The sequence below is a fragment of the Epinephelus moara genome, chromosome 24 (assembly GCF_006386435.1).
Source record: "Epinephelus moara isolate mb chromosome 24, YSFRI_EMoa_1.0, whole genome shotgun sequence".
Classification (NCBI taxonomy): Eukaryota; Metazoa; Chordata; class Actinopteri; order Perciformes; family Serranidae; genus Epinephelus; species Epinephelus moara.
In genome coordinates this window covers 26674858-26693713 of record NC_065529.1, presented here as the reverse complement: position 1 = coordinate 26693713, position 18856 = coordinate 26674858, and the positions used below count along the sequence as shown (strand labels likewise).

The 18856-nt window shown below is 42.1% G+C and overlaps 1 protein-coding gene across 3 annotated transcripts in view; it reads left to right on the top strand.

Annotated features, from left to right (window-relative positions):
- celsr2 (cadherin, EGF LAG seven-pass G-type receptor 2) overlaps positions 1–18856 on the top strand; it is a 95107-nt gene that overhangs the window by 60513 nt on the left and 15738 nt on the right. For all 3 annotated transcript variants that reach the window (XM_050037506.1, XM_050037505.1, XM_050037504.1), the window contains exons 6-18: positions 6166–6323; positions 6743–6906; positions 7202–7327; positions 11665–11834; positions 12371–12550; positions 12636–12749; positions 13869–14025; positions 14196–14337; positions 14432–14552; positions 16471–16654; positions 16799–16900; positions 17047–17141; positions 18464–18673. In XM_050037506.1, coding sequence (XP_049893463.1) covers positions 6166–6323; positions 6743–6906; positions 7202–7327; positions 11665–11834; positions 12371–12550; positions 12636–12749; positions 13869–14025; positions 14196–14337; positions 14432–14552; positions 16471–16654; positions 16799–16900; positions 17047–17141; positions 18464–18673 — 1923 coding nt within the window. The remainder of the gene's footprint in view (positions 1–6165; positions 6324–6742; positions 6907–7201; positions 7328–11664; positions 11835–12370; positions 12551–12635; positions 12750–13868; positions 14026–14195; positions 14338–14431; positions 14553–16470; positions 16655–16798; positions 16901–17046; positions 17142–18463; positions 18674–18856) is intronic.

Genomic DNA, 18856 nt, shown 5'->3' with positions numbered 1-18856 from the left:
TCCTTTAGCAAGAAACTTGTCCACGATAACAAACAGACCAGCAAAAGACAAACATTTAATTCCTCTGTAGACTCTTGTCCATAATGTTTCAAGACACTTATAATAACAATCTCAGCCTGTCAATGGCAACTACAAACACTTTTAGTAGACTTAAATTGACGATGCAGAGTTAATGCGGCCTGTTTTTCAGCTGTGACTGTAGCTCTCTCTCAATACAGGACCAGTTTGAAAAATTGTCTCCATTAGTCACTCAGACATAAAAACACAGGATAACAGGTTGAAAAATACTGACGTTTCCCATTAACTAATGACAGAAGCTCACAGTAACTGGGTCATGTCTTAATGGTGAGCAACAGGAATATATCTTGCATTAGCGCCTCATGAATTATTCATTATATCATATTAAGTATGTTTGTGCTCGTATCATAAAGTGTAACCAGGACACTTATTACATATGTGAATAATTGTGAATACATGGCATACTTTAAGTAGTGAATATCCCAGAAGTGTCCGGGGTCCGGCCCCCAGCTTCTAGCTGAACTAATCCTCCCCGTCCTGCTCTCATGTTTCACATCCTGTGAGTCGCTGAGGTAGAAACATGGCTCCTCCCTCTGGAGGTGTCTCATAGTGGCCCACTCTGACCCGTCCCTGTCCGCAGGGGGTGGGGCAGGGTGAGGCGGGGAGGGGGCATTTTAGATTGAAATGTGGCTTTCAGGATGGTGGGGGACTGTGGAGAATGGCAATGACCGCTGCCTTTGTGTTTGGCTCTGCTTCCTTTGGGACCATGGGCAGTGAATGATGCAGCCCCGGGGAAGGTGCCCCTCTCTCTGTTCTCCAGCGAGGACAGAAAAGCGGAGCAGGAGAGGAGCGAAAGGAGGGTAAAGAAAAGCCGAGAGAAGTATTGACTCGGGCTTTGAACGGGGACGCTGCGCTTCAGGGCCAACCCCTCTTGTTGCTATGGTTTTTCCAGTCAATCTTAAGATCCCATATTTGTGTTGCTTGCTGCCCTGCTCCTCCAGCGCAACCCCTGTCACCCTCTGTGACAGGGAACTCATATTCCCATAATCCCCTGTAGCGGCGAGTGAGAGCAGTGTTTAATGTGGTCTTGAGCAAATATGTGCGCTCCAATCAGGGCTGACAGGACGGGGTTTTTGTGCAGCCGAAAGACGTCCTGACAGACAGTCATTATTGGAGAGTCAACAGCCGTGACTGATGACAGCAGAGGTCAGTGAAAGGAGCGTCCAATCTGGAGCGCTGCCTGTTTCAGAGCTTTCACAGCGAAGGGAAAACCGTGGAAAAGAGCATGTCGGATGATTTCACCTTTGGCAGTTCACACCGCGTGTTTGCTTTTTTCATCATCAACAAATTTGTAACAAATTGGAGCATCAACTGAAAAGTGAAAGCCACCTTCAGTGTCTGTTTCCGTCTACTTAACATTTCAGTGTTGAACAGTGAGTCCCACAGTCAGGAAAATAAGTGTTGGGACTTCCTGTGGGAACATTGCTGGACAACAGGGCCTGTTGAAAGAAAACTTGTTAAATGTTTCTGATATCTTTGTACGGCTCTGGACAGCCAATTGAGCGTGACTCAACAGCTTTCAAGTGACTCCATCAATCTTGGAAATTGTTTATAAAACAAGGATGGAGAGTTTCATCATTCCTCTCGACCTCATGGTGCAGTCACCTAAACTGCAAACTGAGGAGAGAGCTGACTACCTTACTTTTCATGGCCACCAAAATTATAATAAAACCATGAGCATCTTGATAGTTCTCGTCCTGTGTTTTCTCAGCTCTGGGAGAACTTGTGAGATACCTTCGCATTTTCATAACTGATTGTTATGTTTCAGTGGTTTAAGTTTTAAAGTGTTTTATTTGTGTATCTCGACAACTATTGGATGAGGTGCTATAAAATTTTGTCCAGACATTTATGGTCCCCAGAGGATGACTTGTACCGACTCTGATGCTCCATTCACTTTTCATCTCTCTCCATCGGCAGCTTAAGTTTTCTCTTATCCTGTGAAATATCTCAAGGTCTTTGGGATGGATTGACACAAATTTTGCAGCAGATATTTGTGATTCTCAAACGTCGAATCCTTCTGACTTCAGTGATTTCTGACTATTTTTAAATATTTTTGTTTTTTTTGCCGTGAAACATCTCAACAATTATGGATGGATTCCTATGACATTTTGTTATACATACATTCATATTTCCTGAGTGGCAAATTGTATTAACTTTGCTAATCCTTTAAGTTTCCTACATGGGTTTTCACTAAACAACTGTAAAACTAACTGCCATCATCTTCAGCTGTACTTTGTGTTTAGTGCTGATTAGCAAATGTTAGCATGCTAACACGCTAAACTAAGATGTATAAACATTATTCCTGCTAAACATAGCATGTTAGCATCATGGAGGTAGAAAGAGAACTCGTTACAACTGGTACTTGGTCCTATGATCCTACGTCCATATGTAGAATTACTCAAATCTTTCACTCTGCTGCCGCATCATTGCAGGCGTGCTAGAGTGTGTGTCTTCAGCTGCAGCTAGACCATCTTGGGTCGAGCAGATAACTTCCAGTTTAGCACTCTGCTAACTTAAATGGAGATATTTTTTATACTCCTCTTCATCCCCTATGGGACATAAGGCTTCAATGACCTCTCTCCATTGTATTCGGTCCCTCGCAGCACGTTGGGCCTCTCCCCATGACAGGTTCATCTGTTCCAGCTCTTATGTCACAGTTCTGCGCCAGGTGGTTTTGGGCCTCCCAGGTTTTCTGGGATACTTAAATGGAGATAAAATTGTTTAATTTTGCAACTTGTGAGACTTTCGAAATATATAGTACCAAATGGATTAAATCCTGATAGTGAAACAAGTCATTTCGTGGGGGTTGTGATGCTCAAAAAAAGTATCCTTTGATTTACTGACGTCTGTGTACATGAAAAAGTCTTTTTGGGCAGAGCGTGACAAATTCGAAGGTGAGTTGTTCTGCTGTTTGGCCACTATGAAAATTGACTTCAAAGCCTGGCGCACTTCCTGGGGACTCAGTTAGCATTTGGATGTTAGCATTCATGTCAAAGAACCTCTGTGCCGAAATACATCCTCACAGAGCTGCTAGCATGACTGTAGATGCTTGTTTAGTTACCTTTGTTTTACACTTTGATGGTGTTAATATTACATCTGACTTACGTAGCGCACTTAAAAGTTCTCAAAGAAGCTTTACATTGAGTAGGATATGTGTATATTAAAAAAAAATCTTTTTTGTGCTCTGGTGGACATTAGAATTGTATTATTTCTTTTTATTCCACATCACACATACAGAGATTTCAGAGTAGATATAAGGACAGCATAATGAAATGACATTTCTGTTTAACCATGAATGATAAAGTGAGTCAGGTGAGGTGTGTGAGACAGCCAGGTGGTTTTGGGTTTTTATTGGTCTCATCTCATTCACATCACTAAGACTCATCACGCTGTAATCACAAGACACAAAGTGAGTGCAGGAATGTGACCGACCGCAGCCTCTCTGTTACAGAGTCATATTATTATTAGAGACTCGTAGAGATCTAATCTAATCTACTCGGTGAGAAAATCATGTGAGAGAAATTTAATTGCAGCAGTGCCTTGGGCTAAAATTATATTTGTCATTACTGTATTGCTTGATGAAGTCTGTTTTGTCTTAATAAATGTCCTCTGATAGAGCTGCTAAAGATCAGTCTATGGTATGTCTCCAGCTGGGTGTTGTTTTTAATGAGCTTTTAAATGAAGAGATCAGACAGCACAGGCGAGCTATCGGGGAAATTATAATTCCTGAGGCTCCTGCGGACAGTGGCGGGGTCTATTTCAGTTTAACCTCATATAGAAGTAAAAACACTTCATGTGTGTTTTTGAAGGCATCAGCATTGAGCCAACTCTTCATGTCATCTCTGCACATGAGACAAGCTAATTCCTGCTAAATCCTGTCTGACCAGCTGACAGCTCAGCGGCCCGTCCTCGCCTGCAGGCAGCCCAGTCGGCCGTGTGCGGCTGAGCGGTCACTGCTCCTCTCTCAGCCCGCGACACCAGCTTGAACCTACACTTAGGGTTAACATGAGCTCTGCGTGACCTCGGAGAAAAGGCCCAGTTTGAAAAGAGGTCGCAACCTTTTATTGACAGGATCATCATTCTCTCCCCCGCAGGCCCCTCCTCCTTTTGTTGCTCCCCCCATTGATTTCTCAGACAATGAAGACGATCCTTTGTCGACAGGGATGATGTCCTGCAGAGAGCAAGCTCATCTCCTCCGTGTGTTGGTGTGTGTGTGTGTGTGTGCGTGTGTGTGTGCTCACCAGCCGCTGCCTTTTAGCTCTATCTGTTATGATATGAATTATTGAAATACATAACAACAGCGATCTGAAGCTGAACTGGAATTGAACTGAGTGTGATGCAAGAGGAGTATTTATTTGGTTGTTGTTTCCCAGTTTCAAAGCTCCAGTTTTTAATCTGGCTCATAAAGCTTCATACAGCTTAGCACCAGCTGAGATTCCCCAGAAGTTTCAGCACTGCTTTATGGATTAATCCTTTCATAAAACCAAGCAGAATAATGACATATTTTCGTAACAACCTGTTTCCGAATCCTATTTATAAATGCTGGGTGACCAAAATACCTCAGCGTCTTAAAAATAGCAGCACCGCAGTTTTTTTTCCTCTCACTGTTTTATGATCTTTATGCTGACAAACCTTCAGTGAATTCTCAAATGATTTTCATACTATAGGACGATAATAAGCTTTCCCTTCAGTCCATGTAAATCAAGTTATTTTTACTGTTTCTGCTGAGCACACTGATGAAACTGCTTAAAATATGTGATATTATTCTATGATGGATTCTTTTAAAAGCACAAAAACATATATTGCTTTATTAGATCCTCAGTTGGATGGAAAGAAAAATACTTAACGAACATGATACTGCAGTACACCAAACGACTTTTCAAGCAATTTCACGGTCGCAGACAAATTTTCAGTGTCGAAATATGATCATGAGAGTTTAACCTCAGTTGGTATAGGGTGGTCATAAAACTCTGAACTGTCTTAAGTCAGTCTTTTTTAATGTTGTTATACAGAAATCTAAAGTAGAAGCTTTTGATGAAGCAGGTAAAGTTTACCCGTGCTGTACAAACCATTTGCAGTCTGAAGTTTTGTCAGTGCCTTTGCAACAGGGTTCCACTAATATTGTTTTACGACAGACGTCTGATACAGATTTTTTTGGTAATGTTCAGGGGTTTTTTTTAAATTTGACCACAAAAAGTGTTCATTGGTATTTCAGAGAGCTGTATTCTGGTCAGAGTGGAAAAGCCTCTGAGGTTGTATTTTACATGAAGTATGTACTCACTGTTTCAATAGCTGTTTAAATAGCTCATGACACCTCTCAGCCTTCACAAGTGCACCAATATAAGGTGTGCTAAGTCATCTAGAGGGACCAATTGGACCCGTTAGTGGGCAAGTTTGACACCCCGGGTGTAGACAGTGAACATGGAGTAGACTCTGGGGAAAAGCAAGAATGTGAACAAGTCTTGGTTTGTGGAAAAGGAGGAGAAAGTGGTGGCGTGAATAAGGGTCAGTGTTTAATTCGGTGTGTATCTGATCAACAACCAGCACTTCTTATAGTGAGAAATCTTCATTTTTGAAACAGTTTGCCTCCTGTACTTGCTGCCAGCAGGATCTTTAGTAGATATGATCTTCACTTAGTCCATCAGGGATGTGTGCAAGATGAAGGGGTGTGAATGTTGTACTGATAATAAAAAACAAAATATATTTCTTGAAGGAAGTTCAGCAAATTATTTTCTACCAGAAGCAGGATGGAAAATGATCTCAAAAGAAATCTAGTTGTTGTCCCCGACCCTAAAAGATCTCCAGTCTTTGCAAAATTTTTAAGTGTGTGACTAAAAACTAACATTGTCTTTAGATGTGAGACGGTGTCACACTAATGTCTTTCAAAGTCTTGTAGTGTTTTGTCGGCATTAAAAAGTTCTCTGGATCCTCAAGTGTACACAGAGACTTCAGTGTGCACGGCGCAGGCGAGGCAACAAGGCGTTATGCATTCTTAATCCTCATTGTTTTGTGAAGCCTCCACACAAACACAAAGAAGGCGATCTATAATTTATCTTGATATTCATGAGTTTGTCTCTCGCTCCACAGCCCATCTTAAACCAGGCCGGGCTGCCGCAGGGCCCCTCGGACCAGAAGGTCGTTGTGGTGACAGTGGACAACTGCGACGCCTCCGTGGCCCTCCGGTTCGGTCACATGATTGGAAACTACACCTGCTCTGCTCAGGGCAGCCAGTCAGGATCTAAAAAGTGAGTCCGCTGGAGTTACATCTGCAGAATTATCAGTTCTTTCATCAGGATAAGGAAGATGAATCTAATTTTTGCAACAGGAATTTTCATAAATTACCTTTTGTTCTCTGCCTCACATCTCCCCTCATTACTCCTGTATTGACTTCACTAATTTAATTGATTAGTTTCTTTGCTGCGGGCTCATTAACAGAGAGAGTAAACTTGTTTTGAGATGAAGTTCCATATCTCCAGGGTGTTAGCTAAGCTTTGCCTTTTTTCCTTTATTGGGATGTTTTCTGTTTTCATCTCCAGGGGGAAAAATAACACTGTAAAACTCTCTCTGTGATTAATTTTTCATGCACCCCCCATTAGTGATGATGATGTAAAGGCAGAGCAAAAAACTGCGAGTGCGTAAATGTTGACGGGTTCCATGTTTTCAGATCACTGGACCTGACCGGGCCCCTGCTCCTCGGAGGGGTTCCCAAACTCCCAGAGGACTTCCCTGTTCGCAACCGGCAGTTCGTGGGCTGCATGAAGAACCTGCGCATCGACAACCAGCACATAGACATGGCCAGCTTCATCGCTAACAACGGCACCCTGCCAGGTACGTGTTGACCTGCTGTTTGGCATCCAGAGATAATTCTTGACTTCATCTCTTAAAGCTGCTCTGCAGTCAGACAGAGTTTTATTGTTGGACCAGCCGAGTGAGAGAGACTGGCAGAGGAAAGAGAATAACAATGATTATAATGAGCACAGCGGGGAAGTGGAGTCGGTGGGAAATGATCGTTGTACCTGCTATGAATAGTTTATTACCCTCTGACTCTTTGCTGCTTTGATGAAATAATGAGGTGGGACAGATCAAACGAGTAAATCAACCTCTTATTCTCTCGCCCTCCTAGGATGCTCCGCCAAAAGACACTTCTGCAACAACAACCCGTGTCTGAACGGAGGGACCTGCGTGAACCTGTGGGGCTCCTTCAGTTGTGACTGCCCGCTTGGGTTTGGAGGGCAAAATTGCGAAAGAGGTGAGTCAAGTGGAAAAGAGCCGGTCAGCTGTGAGATGAGGTCTGACCTGTGTGACAGGCTGGTTTGACCCGAGACTGTCCTCCATCTTTGTGACCCGAGACTCAACTTGTCATCGAGTTTGAAGCCGTCATCCATCAGGTCAAAAAAAGCAGAGTGGAAACATACGTGTGGGAGCATATGTTTGCTGAGGGGTGCTGCACGGGATAAATGTGCATGTGCTTACACAGAAGCTACAGGAAACTGCTCAGACATACTTACACTACATCAGGGGTCCATCAGCTGTTAGTCCAAAGACTCTGCGCTCTCTCGTCTGTAGGGCTGCCCCCGACTAAGAGTTTTCCTAGTCAACCAATAGTTGTCATTTAGGTCCATTAGTCACCTAGTTGCCCACATGTTTACAATATTAATTTGGTTATTAAATGATATGTTTTGGGCGGGGCAACACAATGGTTTGAGTTGAAGGTGTGAGAAAGATTAGTATCAGTAACATTGTTAACACTGTGCTACATTACAGAGAAATCCAAACCTGTACTAATGAACCTTCATTAATATAGGCCTATATTTTATCTACAAGTGCACGTCACACACTGAGCGAGCCGCCTGTTAATGACGCTGTCGGCAAAGCAGTAATGATTGTGCTAAGTGGCTAATGGGCATGTAGCTACTTACATGTTTCAGATGATGCGTCATGTTTGTAGTCGACCAATGAAGATGAGTTTACATATCACCTTAGGTTCGTCCCTCTCCTTCTCAAAATGATCCCACACTTTGGATTTCCTGCCCGACATGTTATTAACTAGCCTGTGGAATAACTGCAGGTACCAGCCCTGTAAAGTAACGTGACTCCTGTCTGGCAGCCCTACTCGCCTCAGACCCAACTTCTCTCTGGACTGCACATGCCAAAATTCATTATATTTCATTTTGTATGATTTCGGACATTCGGTTATCTCTCTGCTGAAGCCATTCACGTACTCTGGGGAAATCATAAGGCTAGGTCTGCATGACGTCTGCTCCATAGCTGCCATAAAACGTGTCTGTCTCAGCCTGTCTGTGCCATTGATTAGCTGCTGCTACCACAAATCTCTCCCCAAGTTGAGCTGACTCATGGGCCAACCACAGCCCTTACACTTTGACCTGACGTGATGTCATGTCAGATTGGAGGACTTTATTCAATTGGCACATAATAAACATCTTTTTTTCATGTTTTCTTTTAAATCTAAAACAAATGTTCAGATAGCACATTAGTTTTGGTAAAAAAAAGCCAACTATTACTATACAAACTGTGTTGTTTCACCCTTTGTGAAGTAGGGGATGCTGCAGAACCCGAGCACCCACCTCTCAGCACCCATGAATGAAAACAGTATCAGAGACTCATTAATGCAGAAACGGCTCCATCTGCATTTAAAAATAACAGGTAGAGTTATCGGTGTGTGTCAGATCAGTGATAGCAGCTTTCTGGGAACACCTGACTTAATTTCAGACGTACACAGTCATAAAAAGCCTGTTGATTACACTGCAGTAGTTTTAATGTCTGATTTATGACAGACAGAATCAGTTGTGAGAATCAAGCTGCTTGAAGTAGAATTTTCTCTGTTTCAGACGATGTAGAAGCGTTTAAGTCTAATTGCTTTTTGACTTTTTAAGTACCTCGCTGATGTTTCAGTGCCGGTGTTCTCCAGTGTCTGTCTTTGTTCCACCTGATCCGCTGCAGCTGTTATGTGTGCTGATTTATGGTTTACAGCAATTTGAGAAGAGACAGGAAGAGGAGTGAGCGCTGTAAAACAACACAACTCTTGTTTTTAGCTTCAAGTAGAACGAGGGGAGAAAAAGATTTATTTCAGTGAGCATTTTTTCATGCAGATCAGATTTAAAAGGAAGCAGAGCCGGATATTTAAATGAGGGCAGGCGTGTTGCAGAGTACATATGTGAGGATAAGGTGGGGTGGGGGTGTAGAAGTGGGACATGGTGCAGTGTGATCACGTTACTCATCTCCTAAGGTTGTTTAATGAGCTCTGATCACTTGAATATATTATAATCAACAACAGTCCTGAGCAATCATCAACACCATTTTAAAATACAGTTGTTTGTGTATTAATGTGCGTGTGAATGTTGTAGAGCTGAAATGACAATTGATTAGTGGGTCAACAGAAAATTAACAAGTATTTTGAAAGAAAAAAGAAGAGCTCCTGCAGGAATTTTATATTTCAATAAGTTAATGTTCCGCTGGGATTTTACCCTTTTTTCCAATATTTTTATTGTTATTTTTTAATTATAACAAATATTTTATATCAATAAAATTGTCAATCTTAGCAGCAAACACAATATGTACCTTATATGATTATATAGGATGAATAAATTTGATTGATAAATGTATACAGGAGGTCACTAGATGTGGCTAAATGTTCACTATACAGTTAATCAGGCTGGTTAATGGATTCATTTCCAACTTTCTTTTTATCTTTGTGTGTAAATGTGAAACATTTAGCAGTTTCTCTCTGTGCCTCTCACTCCTCTCACCAGCCAGCGCTGTCAGCCAGAGTGCATCGGGTTTATTTGTCATCACTAATCGATCATTTCGATCAGGTGCTTTTCTTCGCTGTGTACAGAGACGCCGTGATCAGACAGAAAGTGTTCCACATCAGGCAGCGTCCTTTCCTGTCACCTTGTTTTCACGTTTGAAAGAGCTGAAATGCTTCTCAGAGTCAATGCACAAGTGCACAAACACCACAACATCCCTCTGATTCATCAACCACGCAAATAAAACTGCATTTTAAATTATTTGGAATTTCACTGCTACACTAAAAGATTCATAGTAGACACTGGGGTTTTTAAAGATCCCCTCCAGACACGTTTTAAGACGTACAGAAATATTCTGCTTTGAATAATAATTTATGTCTGATATGTTTTTTTTCCCTGTAAAAAAGTTAAATTCCCTTGTTTAAAGAGTCTTAAAATAAAATCTACTCCGTCTGCCTCATTGAAAGATTCAGAATCTATGAATATGTAAATGTTTTCTGGTTCAAATGTTTAACTGCTGCAAAGTTCATTCTCAGTGTGAGAGCACCTGAGGTGTCTTAATGTGTGGAAGTGCACACTGGACCATGATTGACCTCCAGAGGAGTTGTGATGTCATAGATCCTGCTGGTACGATCATGTCTGAAACTCAGATTTAAAGAGAAACCCTATTCATTTATTTATTAATTTATGATTTATCAAAGGGGTCTGACAACATTATGTAAAGGACACTACAGAGAATAAAACATTTTTCTTAACCTTTGGATTGACTCAGCTCACGAGTCCTCTCCTTGGTAAATCGAGCTGCACTTGTATAGCATCTCTCCAGTCTTTCAACCACTCAAAGTGCTGTCACACAACATGTCACATTCATCCCTTCACACACACACTCATGGCCACCGAGCCCACTATAAGGTGCCACCTGCAACTCAGTTTTAAACATTCACACGCAATTTTGTTCAGTATCCTGCCCAAGGATACACAACATGTGGTTGATGGGAGGAGCCAATCTTCCTCCTGAGTCACAGTCGCCCAGATCCATAAGCGAGACTTGATTAGATACAGTAACAAACAGACCAGATCAGCGAAAGGCTGAAGAACATTTTATAAATTTGTCAGACGCTTCAAGCAACAATCTGAGACTTTAGTGGCATAAAAAGTGCTTTTAATGGACAGTCACTGTCAGTGCGATATCGCCTCAAAGATTACATTGCAGCGCATTTTATGGCTGCCAGCTGCAGCAGCCTCTCTCAGTACTAGACCAGTTTCAAAAATTGTATCTCCCATTTGTGACTTTGACACAAAATCATGGGAAATAGCCTCCAGGTTAAAAAAATACAAAAGTTACCCTTTGAAATGAGCACAAAAAACGTTCCCTCTCCTGCAGCTGAATGTGTCTTGTTGTGTCAAACTCTGCACGTGCATCATTCTGCACAGTGAAGCTGAAACATCACATTCAACCAACAGGAAGAAAAACCCATTTTAGAGCAGAGGAAGACTTTAATCATATGTTATTTAAATCTTTACCTCAGCATCCTCATATCCTTTCTTTCTAAATAACCAGTGCAGGTGTTGATGTGAGCACCTTGTTGATTTCAGACAGCCAAAAAAAGAGATGGCAAATCACTGAAGTAGAACGTCTGAGTGAGAGTTTTGTAGCTGTGATGACTTGGACGTGATCAGAGAACATAACAGACTCGCTGGTTGACAGTAATGACTCATTGCCTACTGTGAAACTCTCTCCTCACTTATCTTCATCACTTCTTCCAAATTCTTACTCTCTCCTCACAGTTTTTTAACAACTTCTTCTCTCTTTCTCCAGTTATGGCCAGCCCGCAGCGTTTCCTGGGTAACAGTCTGTTGCAGTGGAACAACATGGCGGCAACGGCAGCCTCCGTCCCCTGGCATGTAGAGCTCATGTTCCGCACGCGTCAGGCCAGCGCTACTCTGCTGCACATCTCCTCCGGCCAGCAGCACAACCTCACGCTGCAGGTGAGACACACAAACACAGCTCCTGGCTACACGCTGGTCTCCTTCATACATTATTTGGCTCTGCAGACAGTTTGACTGAAGTGTTGCAACACACAGTAATGTCAGTTTATCCTGGAGGAGAAACATTTTGAAGGTTATTGAAGAGCATAACCTGACTTCTGTAAAAGGGGAAAAATGTCTCATATGTTTGATGGAAGCAGGATAAAACATTTTAGGATTGAGGCTCCACCTGTTGGCCATCTGAGTCGCAGCACGTCACTGATTATCAGAGGACCAAAATGATCAGACGCTCATTGTAGCATCTGTGTTTGTCCACTTTTTTCGCCTGTCTAGACCAACGCCTCTTTGATGTTACATAACTGTCCGATAATCTATTTCCGGCCCTGCACACCTGTGCACGACAGTCAGAGCTGTGTGTCTGTGTTCATCATGTGCTGATTCTTGGTGGTCTTTTTTTCTCCTCTGCTATTGAACATCGGTTCAATCTCCCTCCCGCTGTGTCCTCCCTGTTCCCGGCTCTCCCCCTGCCTTTGTAGCTGCGCGGGGGCAGCGTGCTGATGGGGCTGCACAGAGGGGAAGACTCCACTCTCTCCCGCGTGGAGGAGGTGCTGGTGAACGATGGAGACTGGCATCATTTGCAGCTTGATATCAGCAGTTTGGGGGGAGCAGCGAGCCACCACAAAGCAGTGCTTTCTTTAGATCAGGGGCTCTACCTGGTGAGTTGTTGTATCCTCACTGCTTTGAATCACCATGAATTACATTTTTTTGCAGCCATAAAGTTTGCATCATGCATCTTTTCAGGCCAGTATGGATGTGGACGGGAAGCTGCGAGACTCCAAGCTGAAGATTGTGAGCGTTGGCGGTGTGGCGAGGCCTGATGGGAAAGTTCAGCATGGCTTCCGTGGCTGTATACAGGTCAGTCCCTCCTGTAGACCCCACTCATATCAGCGTTTGTGATCAGGTCTAAAAGCAAATATTTAAAGTGTTAGAGTGAGAACTCGTCCAGATTTGGTAAAATTCATTGAAATAAACAATTTCTTAGATGTTTAGATCACATATAAATGTTGTTTTCAGTGTTGCCAACTTTCTGACTTGATTTAACTTTGTGACAAACATAAACTTATTCAGAGCATCAAGGAAAAAGAAAGAAATATAATACGCATGCTGCTCAGAGTAATTGCAGGGGGTCTCCTCTCTCTCCTCTGTGCAGTGGGTGTTAGACAGGCAGGAGCAGAGGAGACACTTCTCGCAGTGTGAGTTCAGTCGTAGAGAGTTTCTATAGTTCAGTTGACACTCTCGCTCTCTACATTGGAAAAGCGAGAAAGGTGTGCACTGTAGTGTAAGTGCCAAAGCTGTTATACCATTCAAGTGTTTCCTTGAGGATTTTTCTATTGAATCTAATACAGCGTACTTTTTAACGCTCCAATTAATGCACGATGACATCACCACTGTGTCTGGGTTATTGTTAAATTGGTCTTAAATTTCATTCCAAGTGGCATTAAAAAAGTCTTAAATCTAACTTGCCTTAAACTGTAGGAACCCTGTCAGTCATATCAGAATAATATTTTAACTCCATTTTGTGATTGTATCAAAGTCATCCCAATCCAGAGACAAGATTCGCTCAAGATCTGACCTTTTATGATGCTGTGATCAGAAAGTATCCAACATGGATTTCATCATATGTCCGTCATAGTTTTAAATATCTGAAAAAACCATCTCCGGATTCTGGGTATTTTGCTTATAGATAGACATTTACTAATATGATAGCACACGACATTTACGCAGACGGGCACCTCAAAGTGTTTTTTTGACCCAAAATAGCAACTTGTGTGTTCCCAGCACATTCCAGGAGGCTGTTTCACCAAATTGCACTTTGCAACTTTAGATAATTTCTCCTTTCCCATTTACTTTGAGCACAAACACCGTACTTGAGAGCTCTGTAGGAATTCTATCTGAAATTTGTGAGCAACAATCATTTGCCATCTGGACGTCAAGTGTTCCCGTGGATGTGACCATGTGTTTGTTTGCCTGCAGGGTCTGCGTGTGGGCGGGGCTCTCAGTCTGTCTCAGGCGAGGAAGGTGAACGTGGAGCCGGGCTGCAGCGTGCCCGACCCCTGCAGCTCCAACCCCTGTCCTGTCAACAGCTACTGCAGTGACGACTGGGACAGCTTCTCCTGCACCTGCCTCGCTGGTCAGTCTGAAACCAAAAATCATGATTATAACGTTTTGCAGGGCAGGAAGGTTACTTTAAAAACCTTTCAATCACCATCCTGTAAATATTATTTCAACCTCTTTTGAGTGGTGTTACCCGTGTTGTGAGAGAGCCGCAACTTATTTGTTTGTTTTACTTTCTCATTACAGGTTACCATGGCACCAACTGCACTGATGTATGCTCGTTAAACCCCTGTGAACACGAGTCGGTCTGCACCAGGAAGCTGAGCTCCCCTCGTGGTTACACCTGCGACTGTCCCAGCAACTACTTCGGCCATTACTGCGAGAAGAAGTACAGTTTCCCTCACCTCTATGTTAAACTGTGCGTTCTTGTGTTGTATGTTTTATCACTCTGCAGGTACACTGACCATGTGTTTCACCTACAGGACCGACCTGCCGTGTCCCAGAGGCTGGTGGGGTCACAAGACCTGCGGCCCCTGTAACTGTCAGACAGACAAGGGCTTCGACTCTGACTGCAACAAGACGAGCGGAGAGTGCCGGTGCAAGGTGAGTGTGTGCCGAGGATTACTGGTACCTGTGAACATGGATCATGATTTGGAGTCATCGTCAATTTCTACAACTGGCTGTTTTCTCACTGTTGAACTTTACGGCCATCCAGTCATTCTTAAGATGTATTGCATTTATTCCACAATGCTCCATCTCACAATGTCAGTATAAGAGAAAAATAATTTGTGTATCCGCCCCGTGATTCAGATATGCTCCAAAAATGTATGGGTTCCTTCTTGGCCCGTGCTTTACCTGTCCACCAGGTTTCATGAAAATCAGGCCCGTAGTTTTTCAGTAATCCTGCTGACAAACAGACAGACAAATCAACTGCTAATATAACCTGCTTGGCTAAATAATAAAAATGTAAGTGATCAATTTTTTTCCAGTTCAAAACAAATATGAAGAGTTCCTTTACAAGGAAAGACAAGAGCTGCTCTTAATATGAATATACCACCAGTTTGATCAAGATTCCTTTGAGCGCACAATTTAAAAAAACATGATTTATGAAAATTTAAAAACTTTGAGATATCCCATCAAAACACCCAAAGACCAGTCTGATATTCCCGGGCTTGCTTTTATTTATTTAGTATTTTTACTGAAGTTATTCAGTTTATTCTTCAACTTCATTTAGTTCAGTTTTAATAAAGTTGATCCATCGATATAAGATCAAAGCTTTGGTACCACAGCAGATATGACTACGCCAGTCTGTAAGTGACGGCACATAATCTGACTTCAACTGCTGTACAAGTGATCTAAAAATGGCCGTATGAACTCTGTTACAGCACTGAAGGATATAAAGGTGAAATAGAGACTTTGGGGAGTAAACCTAATGTTGTACACTACACTCATTCACAGTCTGTATGTAGTATGGCACTGAGACACAGCTCAATTCTGACCAGGAAAAAGTAGATGGCGGACATAAATGAGAAACTCATCCAGGGGCCAGATGCACAAAACTGTGAAGATTCATGACTAAAAGTGTGTGTGTACACACAAAGGCAGTATTATAGAGATTTAGTCAGATTAATAAAGCCATGCGTACACCTGATTCTGTTTTATAAATTAAAGTCATTGTGGTGCTAAGCATGTGGGCACAAGCCTCATGTCCACACCCACAGTTCACCATAAATGGAGGTAAGAACACCCTAAAACACACGTTGCATTAGATAACCGTGCTTCACCTCTCATCAGACCTGTCAGTGAGCAATACAGTAAAGAAAGTGCAATGTCATTGACTGTGTTGCTTTGCCAAGGTTCTCCAACCATATGAAAGCAGCTGTAATTACAGTATGTACTGCTGTGGAGTACTGTTTTCATCCCACTAATTCATCACATTCCTGCAAACCATCGTCACAGTCATTATGATTATTAAATGTCAGAAGGCTGATCAGTGATTTATCAACAGACTTTACAAAGTGCTTCACATGATAACATTGAACAATGCAAACAGGGAGATGTTTGTAAATAAAGACAATGATGAAATGTATCACTCCTCATGAATTATTTAAAATTACATTTATAAATGCACATTTGACTGGCATTTTACAGAACGATGTGCAGCCTGCAAAAATAATAACACAATATGTGACATTGGCAAACAACCTAAAAACACTGTCTGTCTCTCATCTTATATTTAATCTGTTTCAAATCGTATCACCCACAGCTGTCTCAGCTCAAACTGTGCGTACGCCCGGTGTGAGAATGTGTGAGGTGTGCACATTCCTCATTTATAGATATCAGTCAGTGTGTGGGAAAAGGCGTTCACGTTATTTATGCATCTGGCCCAGATGTTTTGAACTAGCAGCTGCAGCCTGTCACATCTCTCAGGTTGAAATATGTCTGGATGTATGAAAATGAAGGAGCTGCTATTAAAAAAAAGCTTTAATCAGCAACTTCCTCTCTCCAATCTTGTTTCCAGGACAACCACTACCGTCCTGAAGACAGTGACACCTGCCTGCTGTGCGACTGCTACCCGGTCGGCTCCTTCTCCAGAGCGTGTGACCGAGAGAGCGGCCAGTGTCAGTGTAAACCCGGTGTCATCGGACGCCAGTGTGACCGCTGCGACAACCCCTTCGCTGAGGTTTCTCCTAACGGCTGTGAAGGTCAGAATTCATCACATTCCTCTCATATATAATGTAATGCTCAATTTATAACCACTGCTTCATTATAGCTACAAATATATTTAATATTTTTCCATTTTTACCCTCATCATCTCTCTCTCGTCTCCTTCCTGCTCCTCCTCTCAGTAATCTATGACAGCTGCCCTCAGGCCATCGAGGCTGGGATCTGGTGGCCCAGGACTAAGTTTGGTCTCCCTGCAGCAGTTCACTGTCCCAAGGGAACGCTCGGTATGATGGCTTTTCAGGCAGCTCATCAAATTACCATATAATAATGGCAATATATGAAACTTGCCTGCAGCCCTCTGTCTCAGCTGCAGTCTATTCCTCACCTCTCATGTGATAACACACACTCTCTCTCTCCTCCTCCTTCTCAGGCACAGCGATCCGACACTGTGATGAGCACAAGGGCTGGCTGCCTCCCAATCTCTTCAACTGCACCTCTGTTACCTTCAGCAAGCTGAAAGCCCTGGTGTGTAGCTCCTCTCCCTGTCAGTGTTAAAATTAAACGTGCAATTCCCACAATGACATCCTCGTTTGTGAGGGTGTGGAGGCAGATGATGATTTAAACAAGGCTCTATTTTTATCACATTTTTGGGCGTGTTGAGGAGCCATCAGTCATCATGTTTTCTTCAGTGCTGTGTAGATATTTCAGTCTGGTCACATTTACCAAGGAGGTTATGTTTTCACGTCAGTTTATTTGTCTGTCTGCAGGATTACAGAAAAAAATACTTGCCCGATTTTCATGAAACTTGGTAAAAGGGTGTAGCATGTGCCAAGGAAGAAGCCTTGATACTAAAGATAATTTTGTTCACATACAAAAACTATAAGGTGCTCAACAACAAATGAATTGCAGTATGCAAAACGTACAGGTCGAAAATTACAAACAGAGACACAACAACTTCAGACAAATGTTTTAATGAATAAGTTCAATTTTTTTAAAAATAATGATTGATTTTTGTAAATTTAATTTAGTATTATTCTGTTGTTAAAATGGCTTTGCAATTAGTCAAGAGCGCTTTATGACTTGATTAGGACTCGATACTGAGTTTAACTCAGCTTAACTTTATTTATATAGCACCTTTTATACAAACATGCAGCCCAAAGTGCTTCACATGGCAAAATTGGAATGACACAGACACAATTTTAAGGAACAACACAAACAACTGAACATAAGGTTTTGCAAGACTAGAAAATTAAAACAATAAGACAATTAAATATTAAATAAGCAAACCAAACAAAACAGGACAAACTAACAAAAAATACTATTAAAAGTCCATAAAATAAAAAGAAAGTAAACAAATAAAATAGAATAAAAAAAATGACTTGGCCCCACCTCTGCTGGTTTGTGTAATTAGGTTTTTTTCTGTATGCAAATTTAAACTTGAAAAAAAAAGTGAAAAAAAAAATATGTCTTCCTTATGAACAGTTGTTTGTAAAGCTGTTCTTGATAAGAAGCTGCCATGTTCATGATGTTATTTGAGTCTCAGCATTTCATATTTGCACATATGTACATGAAATGTTTTCTGGTTGTCATAAATGTATGTGAAAGTATTCAAAATATTTTTAGTCTAGCAGTACATATAAATGCACAGCCCAGACATTTTGATATAACTTTAATAGTTTTTTAAATATATCCAGACATATATAGTGGTTGCACATCACAGAAGACTAGACTATTACCCTTGTCAGAGGTCTGCGCTCTCTGAGTGACCTTCTAGTTAAAGACATGTTGTCCTAATGAAGCATCAATAAGTGACTAAATCATTGTTGTTTTCCTCTCCTTTCCTCCAGTCTGAAAAGTTCTCCCGCAACGCTTCTCTCCTGGACTCTGGGCACGTTCAGCAGACGGCAGCCATGTTGGCCAACGCCACCCTGCACACAGAGAAGTACTACGGCAGCGATGTGAAAGTAGCTTATCGGCTCACACAGAATCTGCTGCAGCACGAGAGCAACCAGCAAGGCTTCAACCTCACAGCCACACAGGACGTCCACTTCACTGAGGTGAAACATCACATCACAGCATGAAACTAAATAAAAACAGTAGATAGATGTGGGTTGTTGTTTTTTTGTTTTTTGCAGTAAACAGATTTGGTATGTAAACAGGAAGCCTGGTGGGACTTCACAGCCTTTCATGGTGTATCTGCAGGGAATACATCACACTTCATTTCACTCTCCGCCGTGGCA